General features: G+C 31.5%; 3 protein-coding genes across 3 annotated transcripts in view; 1 reads left to right on the top strand and 2 right to left on the bottom strand.

Annotated features, from left to right (window-relative positions):
• Positions 1 to 883: 883 nt before the first annotated feature.
• Positions 884 to 2,943, bottom strand: HELRODRAFT_159759 (hypothetical protein; the record flags this gene model as incomplete). Its single annotated transcript, XM_009011608.1, has 4 exons — positions 884 to 1,055; positions 1,243 to 1,352; positions 1,549 to 1,837; positions 2,903 to 2,943. 4 exons carry the CDS (start codon positions 2,941 to 2,943, stop codon positions 884 to 886), a joined length of 612 nt encoding a protein of 203 aa, XP_009009856.1.
• A 982-nt stretch (positions 2,944 to 3,925) lies between these two features.
• HELRODRAFT_159760 (hypothetical protein) lies at positions 3,926 to 7,493 on the bottom strand (the record flags this gene model as incomplete). Its single annotated transcript, XM_009011609.1, has 7 exons — positions 3,926 to 4,117; positions 4,210 to 4,313; positions 4,615 to 4,687; positions 4,944 to 5,087; positions 5,393 to 5,483; positions 5,813 to 5,944; positions 7,354 to 7,493. 7 exons carry the CDS (start codon positions 7,491 to 7,493, stop codon positions 3,926 to 3,928), a joined length of 876 nt encoding a protein of 291 aa, XP_009009857.1.
• A 1,351-nt stretch (positions 7,494 to 8,844) lies between these two features.
• Positions 8,845 to 9,972, top strand: part of HELRODRAFT_159761 (hypothetical protein) — a gene marked incomplete at both ends in the record, with an annotated part of 2,373 nt that continues 1,245 nt past the window's right edge. The window contains 2 exons of the mRNA XM_009011610.1: positions 8,845 to 8,892; positions 9,146 to 9,320. Coding sequence (XP_009009858.1) covers positions 8,845 to 8,892; positions 9,146 to 9,320 — 223 coding nt within the window. The remainder of the gene's footprint in view (positions 8,893 to 9,145; positions 9,321 to 9,972) is intronic.

A 9,972-nucleotide genomic window follows, 5' to 3' on the forward strand; every position in this document is an offset into this window, starting at 1 on the left:
CTTAAATGTTTGTCAAAATTATTTCAAGTCTATTACATTTAATTTAAATAGATTTGAAAAATAAATATATATATATATATATTACAATGTATCTAATATCATAAAAGTTAATGATTTATATACAATGAATTCGTTTTTTTATAAATTGCATAGATCAAACCAACGTCCGTCTCTATACGCTAAGTGAATTATTTGGCCAACACTCACTCGATTGTTCTCAGAAGTTTAATTTAACTTGTTTTCGTTGGCAAGCTGTACGATTTTATTTTCATTTATGTTGTTATTTTCATGTAGGTATATGTTTTTATTTGGTTTAGGTGGCCGTACAAGCTTCTGTGTCTCCATTCTATTTGCTGAATAAAATTGAATTGAAATAAGTTTGATATTTATTTATCTAAACTACGCAGAATTTTATTTTAGAATTCCGTTCTTCCTGTCTCAATTCGGCCGTGGGATTCCTTACCTGCATACGTTAAAAATACTACTTCTCTCAGCTTGTTTAAGAGAAGTATTCTTGAAATGATTAGAACTAATTACTTTAACAAATTAATTAATTAAGCTTCTCATTACAATTCATTAGCTTCATTTTGTTCAATTTTTTTACGTCCTACCTCGGGAAACCGGATCTCTGGACGCAAAACGAAGATTGATTGATTTTTCTTCAATTTATTTATTAATTCTATGATTTAAACGTATTATTCAAGTTTATTATTATATACTTCGGTTAATCTTGGTCAGGGCGGTTCTACACGTTTTGTCTTCAGATATCCTAGTGATTTGGTTTACTAGATAAATTGATAATTTGATTTAGTAAATTTAGATTTTGTTTCTGTTATTTGAGTTTTTTTATTTAGATTTTGTTTCTGTTATTTGAGTTTATTATTTAGATTTTGTTTCTGTTATTTGAGTTTTTTTTTTTATTATCATTCGTTCTGTTCAATCGGCGTTTCGTCACGTTGGATACATCAATTTTTCCTTTCGTTCGTGTTCTTGCAATATCTTGATAGGGTGGCCCAACAAGTGAAAACCTCGGGTCTCCCTGGTAATGTATTCTACTGAAGACCGAATAAAAGATTTTTTGAATTTGAATTGAATTGAAAAAAATGGTGTTGTTGTCGTTGATGATGATGATGTAGATGATGATTACACCCAAAAAATAATAATAATAACAATAACATCACAAACAACACTAGCGACAACAACAACAAAAACAATAGAAATAATAATAAAAATGATGATGACCTTTCAAATTTTTTGAAATCTTTCAACTGTACAGCATGGAAGCTAGCCACAAAGTTGTTCGTGCCCCTGACCTCTGTGAATGACCTCTTGTGACCGTTCTCAAGTTTACACTGCGGCGATAATAATAATAATAACAATAATTGAAATAATAATAAAATTAATAATAGCAATAATAATAAGAGAGAAAGAAAATGTGTTTTGAAAGTTTTCAATGTAATTGCTATATCATTCACGATGATGTTAATGACGATGATAAAGATGATGACGACGACGACGATGATGATGTTGATGATGATGATGACTAACTTTAGTTTTCGAACTTTGTTGTTGTTGTTGTTGGATTGGCGCCGAATCAACCCCGCTACTGTTATCATGACTGCCTAGAACACTATTACTATTCTCGTAACCACTACTGCCACCGCCACTACTACTACCACCACCACTTTTCACAGTTGCAGTGGTAGTAGTAGTAGTAGTATTGACGGCAGAAGTAGAAGCAGTAACGTCGGTAAGGTCAAGTTCATTTTCGTGTTTCAGAGCTAGATATGCCGCGGGGCTGCTGTACTTGAGACCCAGGCCCAGGCCGCCTAGTAATCTGATTGGTTGGTTGAGTAATTGCTGATTGGTTGGTTGATTGGTTGTGTAATTGTTGATTTGCGTGTTATACGTTGATTGTGTGTGATATGTTGATTTATCGGTCGATAAGTTGAGTGAATTTTTTTATCGGCTGGTTGTGATGCATTGTATAATTGATCGTTATCATCATCATTATCGCCATCATCATCATTATCGCCATCATCATCATTATCGCCATCATCATCATCACAATCATCTTCACCATCTTCATCATCATCATAACTCACCTGACAGACATAGAAAAGCCACAACTCTTACCAGCGGTTACTTTCAAAACACGATCATTGATGTTCTTATCGACCACAAAAATTCTGTGATGGATTGATTGATGGATTGATTGATCGATTGATTGATTGACCTATTGAATGGTTGATTGAATGAAACTACCGGCTTTTTGATTGATTATATGATGATCAAATATCATCAATGCGAACCATCATTTATTCAATATCAAGCCAGCCATTGAAGATATCAACAAATCAACCATCCAATCAACAAACACCAATCAATCAACCAATCAATCAAACAATGAAATGAAATGATCTTTCGTTCAACAACAACTCCAAACAAATAGAAAATAATTGCAGATTAGGTTGTTTTTTTTTAAATTTACTCCAGAGTCGTGAACCAGAGCAACTAATAATATGGAAAAATAAAATGTTCTTTTTTTGCCGGTTTTAAAACAAGAGAGTTTTGTTGTGGTGTTTCTCTGGCTTTTTTGTATTTGAAGTAATCAATAAACGAATGCATGCAAAAGAAAGACATTTAGCTGTCTGAAGACGAAAATTCCCGCAAGGTAAGCATGTTGTCGCGTGAAAGAGAAGACGAGATTTGATCGTGATAAACATTTCTAGAATTTTTTGAGTGAAGGTCTGAGAGCATTTTTACTGCTCTTTTCATGAGTTGAGAAATTGTTTCAGTGTTGGATTTACACGTTAAAACCGAAGCTAAATTACGATAGTTTACGTATAGCAGACGTAATCCATTGTACAGCAACATACAACTTCTAGTGGGAAGATAAAACTTGTAATAAGCCCAGGCCTCTGGCGAACCTTGAAGCGACATTTTTTTATGTGAGGTACAAATGTTAATTTTTGATCTAGGTACATTCCTAGGAATTTGCAAACTTTAGATTCGCTATACTTAAATTTCAATCAATCAATCAATCAACCAAACAGCCAACTGACCAACCAATCGATCAATCAAGCGATAAACGTACTGTCCAACGTGATATTTCAGGAAATCATCATTAAATTTATTGAAAACGGTCAGGATGTTGTTGGCATGTTCGTTGCTTATCTTGGCATGTTCGTCGTTTATCTTTCGATTGGATAGATCGATGGAGAAGATTTGCGAATACGCATTTTCCACAGAGTTTATCCAGCTTATAATGAGCTCGTTCAGTTTGAGGAATCTGTATTAGCGTATGTTTGTATAGGCTGTGTGTGTGTATGTATTTTATTTTGTGCCTTCTTAATTTTTAAAAATGAAAACCGTTAAATTACAAATTGAGAACATAAAAATGATTTAAACGAATAGAGTCTTAGTATATGTATGCCTGTGTGCATGTATGTATGTATATATGCATGTATGTATGTATATATGCATGCATGTATGCCTGTGTGCATGTATGTATGTATGTATGTATATATGTATGCATGCATGTATGTATCTATGTGTGTATATATACAGTTTAACACAGGCCTGGCCAACAACGCGGAGTTTTCAGCCAAAAATTGTCCCTTCCAAATCCCTCACATTTGTATGCTCCCGACGTTAAACCGGATGCACAGCAAAGCAACTGACCATGCAAGAGGTCAAAGCAGGTCGCATTAAACTCTTTTCATGCCGAACAATTGAATTTTATAACTAGAGATTATTCATCAACAATTCAGCCGATAAATGCTTGCTATTATAGCAGAGCGTATTGTTTTTGTATTTTATTTTTGTATTTTCATTTTGTACTCTTTGTATTTCTTTTTGTATTTTGTTATATAACATTATGTTGTATAACTTTTTTAAATGTGTTGGCCAGGCTTGCTTTAAACTATAAATAGTAAAAATTCTCTTGGCCAATGACAAACAGCGTATCAAGGTCGTCGATATTTAGGAGGTTGCCATTGGTTACTGAGTAGATTTCCTTCTTCTGGGCTATCAGCCAATAAGAACGCTCATCCCACACGCTGCGAGATGCTAAAAATAGCTCATTAGATAGCTTTAGTATTTCTTTGGCCACTTCCTTTGGGTGGTGATGATAATGATGGTGATGTGATGATGATGATTGTGGCCATCGTCATCACCATCATCATCCTCATCGGCATTGTCACTAACTTTTCTCAGAGAATTTAAATCATATATCGATCTTAGGATTTCGATTTTTAGGCTTTCTTTAGTGCCTTTGGTACTAGTTGTTTCCTGAAGGGCACGATACTTCTCTGATGTTGATAAAGACGACGACGATGACGATGATTAAGATGATGATGGTGATGATGATGAAGATGATGGTAAAGATGATGATGATGATGATGATGAAGATGATGATGATGATGAAGATGATGGTAAAGATGATGATGAAGATGATGGTAAAGATAATGAAGATGATGGCAAAGATGATGGCAAAGATGATGATTATGATGATGATGAAAATGATGATAAAGACGACGATGATGATAAAAAAGATGATAAAGATGACGACGACGACAACGATGATGATGATAAAGATGATGATAATGATACCGAATTTGGTGTCAAAGCGTTCAATGAATACACCCTGCTCAACTATGCAGTTGTTAATCTGGAAGGTAATGGCCTGAAAAGTATCATCATAATCATCATCACAATTATCATCATCATCATCATCATCATCACAATTATCATAATCATCATCACAATTATCATCATCACCGTAATCGGCAACACAACCATCGTCGCCATCATCATCCTCATGATCATCGTCCCAATCATCACCATCACAATCATCCGTCGTCATAACCATCTTCCTCATCATCATCATCATCATCATCATCATCACCTTCATCATCATCATCATCATCATCATCACTTACTCTCTGTCGCAAGTCTAATTGATTTAAATTAAAGAGATATCTACTCATTGCCTCTTCCTTTTCATTATTATTACTATTATCATCATTATTGTTATTATTATTAATGTTGGACCTCAAGGGCTTGCGTTTCGGGTCGGAGTTCTGCTGGTGATGATAATGATGATGACCATGTTAGTAGTGGTAGTGGTAGAAATAGCAATGGATGATGATGATGATGACAATGATGATGATGTCATGGCATCACCATCATCATATGATGATGATCATATGATGAAGATGATGATGATAGTATGAGTATCATGATAACGATAATTAAACGACGACGATGATGGTGATGTTGACGACGACACAGATTTGATGATGATGATGATAAAAAAGATGATAACAACAACCACAATAACAATAATAATAATAACAATAATAATAATAATAACAATAATAATAATAACGTCTGTAATAGAGGATTCTATGATCATCTGCTCTTGTCTCAGTTTGTTGTTTATCACTTTAATGAAAGGCAAGTAGTTGTTCTGGAATTCTCTCTATTATTATTATTATTATTGTTGTTGTTGTTGTCATATTATATTATAGCAGTCAGCCAGCCAACAAACCAACCATTCAAAGACAGTCAGAGAAACCTTAATCTATTAACCATCAGCCAGCCACACAATCAATACAATCAATCCATTAGCCAACCAACCTATCAAAAAAACATCTACCCACATAGAGAAACATCAATTAACATTCAACCAACCAACCAATCAAACAGCTAACCATTCAAAGATCAACCAACCCACCAGCTAGCCAGCCAGCCAGCCAGCCAACTAACATTGAAACCACCAATCACCAATCCCCAACTAACTATCAACTGCTCTTTTGACCGCTTCAAGTCCAATATCTGATCCATCTCTGAACTGTCACACCTGTCGTCGATTAGTGAAATTAGGTGCTCAAAGTAGACTCTACCTGATTGTCCATTTGACTCTTTTTCTAAGGAGTCCCTGAATTTATACATTTTTTACACAATTATCTTCAGATTTTATTACAAGTTCTACACTTATGATACTGGCCTCAACCTGCTAAATTTGCAAATAAGAATATTTTTTATTTTTTTTTTTATTTTTATTTATTTTATTTTCAATAAGGGAACCAAATAAGTTTAAATGAAAAAACTTGTGGAGAGGCCACCCTAAGTACTTTACATGAGATATATATGCAATTTAAAACAGAACAGAAAATATACAAATTAAATTTCAATGCACGCAAAAATCGATAAATATAATCAGTAGGATTAACACTCGAAAACCAAAGTTAACATCTGAACATATAAGTATATACAGATATTACTAATGAATCTACAATCAAAAACAGAAAGTAGATTGGCAATGTGAGATAATTTATAGTATTTGATACAATAATTAAAAGTATGGATTGATTGAAGAGATGAATAAACGAGTCTAAGTGGACAGAAACATATGCTGAATTTAAAATAATTATTAGCGATGAAATGAGCCATATATAGTGTAATATATAAAAGGTTAAGATTTAGATGGTGGTGTCGGGATCAAGCAAATTTAACCGCGATCTCAGTTTAATTTTAAAATGGTACAATTCAGTGATAACCCTAATATCTGGGGGTACAAATAATTGCCAGATCTTAGGGCCCAAAATTTTAAGACTAGTTGCAACGAGCTTAAGGCGGGTTTTTGATGGATAAATAACAGACGCGTGTCTTGTGTTCAATATTTGGACGGAATTACTATAAATATAAAAGTTAGAAAAAGAGGGAGGGAGTAAGTTGTTCAGAAATTAAAGACAAAAATAGCCGTGAAGTAGATGTAAAGGCAAGGTAGTGACAAGATATTGTGCTCGACGAAAAAGGATCTCGTGTGAGAATAAGGTTTAAGATTAAATATTAGACGGATGGCTCTTTNCTGAGAAACATGCAGACAGTTAAGATGACTTTTAGGACTGTGACCCCAAAGAAGTATACAGAAGTATATATATATATATATGTCTATATGAATATATATAGACATATATATATATATATATATATATATATATATATATAGATATTTACATTCTAAAGTATAATATTTATCAAGATATCACGATATATTGATATAATTTACGATTTTAGGCTTGCATTTTTTTTTAGAAGAAATATGTATTTATTTTTATATTTTTGGTGCTGGTACGGCTCTAAGTACCTTCTATAAAAGTTAATTCACATACACAGCATATATGAAAAAATAATTAATGTAAGAAAGAAAGGAATGAATTAATAAAAATGAAAAATAAATATGAAAAACAAATAAAGGATGAATAATAACAAAAGAAAAATTACAATAAAAAAGACCATTCTACTAACTTACAAACTAGTTAACTAACTGACTAACTAACTAACCAATCAACACTTTCGATCCAGGCGGCAAAAGTACTTCTAATTTTGTGCGGGAAGTTATCAGTCGAATATAATTGTTGCAAACGCTCTCCCTTCTTTTTATCTTTCTTACAAATGTCACTCAGCATCTTCCATTGGGCCATTTTTCTTAATTTTATTTATTATTTTTGACAATTATTAATGTAGTTGGCTAATTAATTTTCTTCTTTGTTGTAATTTGTTGTGGGATTCTGGTTTTAACAATTACTTATTCCTAATTTTAATAATTTTTTGATAGGAGAATTTCAAGATATTAATATTTTTGTCTGAGTTTTTTTAAATAATTATTAATTAAATAATTTTTAATTAAATCATTCAAGTGGAGTTGCCATTTCCTTTCATTCAGTTTCAGACTTTCAGAAGATTTCAAATCATAATGATTTAATTAATTAAATATTTAATAATTAAATTAAATTAATTTATCATTTATTTGTTTATCCACAATATAAATAAATATAAAATAAATGTTAGCATAGTTTATTTTTTATCACATATCGTGAAATCACTGCCATTGATTAGTCGATCGGATCCTGGTGGGTTAGTTTCTATTTTTAGAGTAGCAATTCACTAACTAATTTAATTATATTTTAATTTTATTAATGGAAGGAATGAATGACAATTTGAATCATGCCTAAATTTAAATATTTAAAATAAACAAAAAATTCGTAATGCTTTACTTATTAAATTATTTATAATGTAAACCGGACCCTAAAGTGTGAATTTTGTAGGTAAAATCTAAAATATTTCCCCAAAAATAAAACATTAAAAAACCGAAACTAAAAAAATACACTTGGCTGTGTATATCTAACCGTTTATTTAAATACTATTTCGGTACTAAAAATATTTCGTCCTATAATATACGGCACAGTATTTTCAAAAAAAAATGAATTACCCTTAAAACTGAAAACTATTTGATAATAAAAACACAATTTCGGGTACAAAAATATAAGGATTTTAACTATTAATGGCAAATATGTGATATAAATAATGATTTTCCACGATAAAACGATGAAAATCGTTGTTAGAATTTCAGTAAATCTCATGAAAACTGCCGAAGGAATCAATAAGAAAAATCAATGAGAAATTCTTCTCTATTGGTAACAGTTGGCTTAAGAACAGTAACAACAATAACAATAATATAAATAAAACTAATTGTCATTATTACAATTAATTATTATTATTATTGTTGCTGTTATAACAAAACCTAGAAATTAATAAAAACAGTACACATCATCATTTCTGAGCCAGTCAAATTGCGGTAGGCAGGCTTCTCAGGTAAAGTAGTAGATTACCACGATGATTTATCTGTTAGGAAAATTAAATAAATACACAATAATGATAGCTCTAATAGCTAATTCGACTGAATTTTCTCGATTTAGTAATTATTTGATAATAAATAAATAATTCAATCATTTTATTTGACAACTGTTTGGCTATTTAAAAATTAATAAATAAATGGATGTCGACGTGTTTCAGCTCCAACTGTGGGAATGGGACGACGAGGTAAATAATATTAATAATAAAAATAATATATTTATGGTTATATGTTGTTTTCAATGTTGTTGTTGTTGTTGTCGCTGATATTATTGTCATTGACGTTGTTGCTTCTATTGCTCTTATTATTTAGAGTTCTTCTTCTTCTTCTTATTATTATTATTTATTATTATTTAGTATTATTATTATTGTTGTTGTTTGTTGATATGTTCTCAATTTCTCAATTAAAACGTTTAAATATTATTTTTTTTGTAACACCCAGTTTCTAACAGCCAATGAGGGCAGAGAATTTAAAAATGCTGACTGCTGGTTGGACGATATGCTAGATGACCTTTATCCTTATGTAGACTTCTCGTCCAATGAGAGCTCGCCTTCCACGGGAGGTCTCGACTCGCCAGCAAATGGGAGTATAGATTGCAATCAACTACTTAGAAACAGTACGTAATGCTGATTTTTATGATTTTTATGATTATTATTATTATCATTACTTTTATAATTACTAATTATTATTACATGTTATTATTATTATTATTATTATTATTATTATTATTATTATTAGTCTAATTATTATCGTTATAATTATCTTTAGTCATTATCTAGATCACTGTCCATCATCAGGTATAGACACTAGTTTCAGTGTCAACACGTTATGATTTATTAACATCGTCATTATCGTCGTCGTCATCATCATTATAGTAATTGTAGTAGGTAATAGTATAGTAACTGTGAATGATAGCAGGTTACAATAGTTTTTGTTGTTGATGTTGTTGTTGTTGGTAATGTTGTTGTTGTTGGTAATGTTGATGATGATGTTGATGTTGATGTTGTTGTTGATGTTGTTGTTGATGATGTTGTTGTTGTTGTTATTGATGTTGTTGTTGATGTTGTTGTTTTGTTGTTGTTGTTGTTGATGATGTTGTTATTGATGTTGTTATTGTTGTTGTTGTTGTTGTTGATGGTAATGTTGATGATGATGTTGATGATGTTGATGTTGTTGTTGTTGTTGTTGATGTTGCTGCTGTTGTTGATGATGTTGTTGTTGTTGTTATTGATGTTGTTGTTGATGTTGTTGTTGATGTTTTTGTTGTG

This window comes from Helobdella robusta, assembly GCF_000326865.2.
Source record: "Helobdella robusta unplaced genomic scaffold HELROscaffold_1, whole genome shotgun sequence".
Taxonomy (NCBI): domain Eukaryota; kingdom Metazoa; phylum Annelida; class Clitellata; order Rhynchobdellida; family Glossiphoniidae; genus Helobdella; species Helobdella robusta.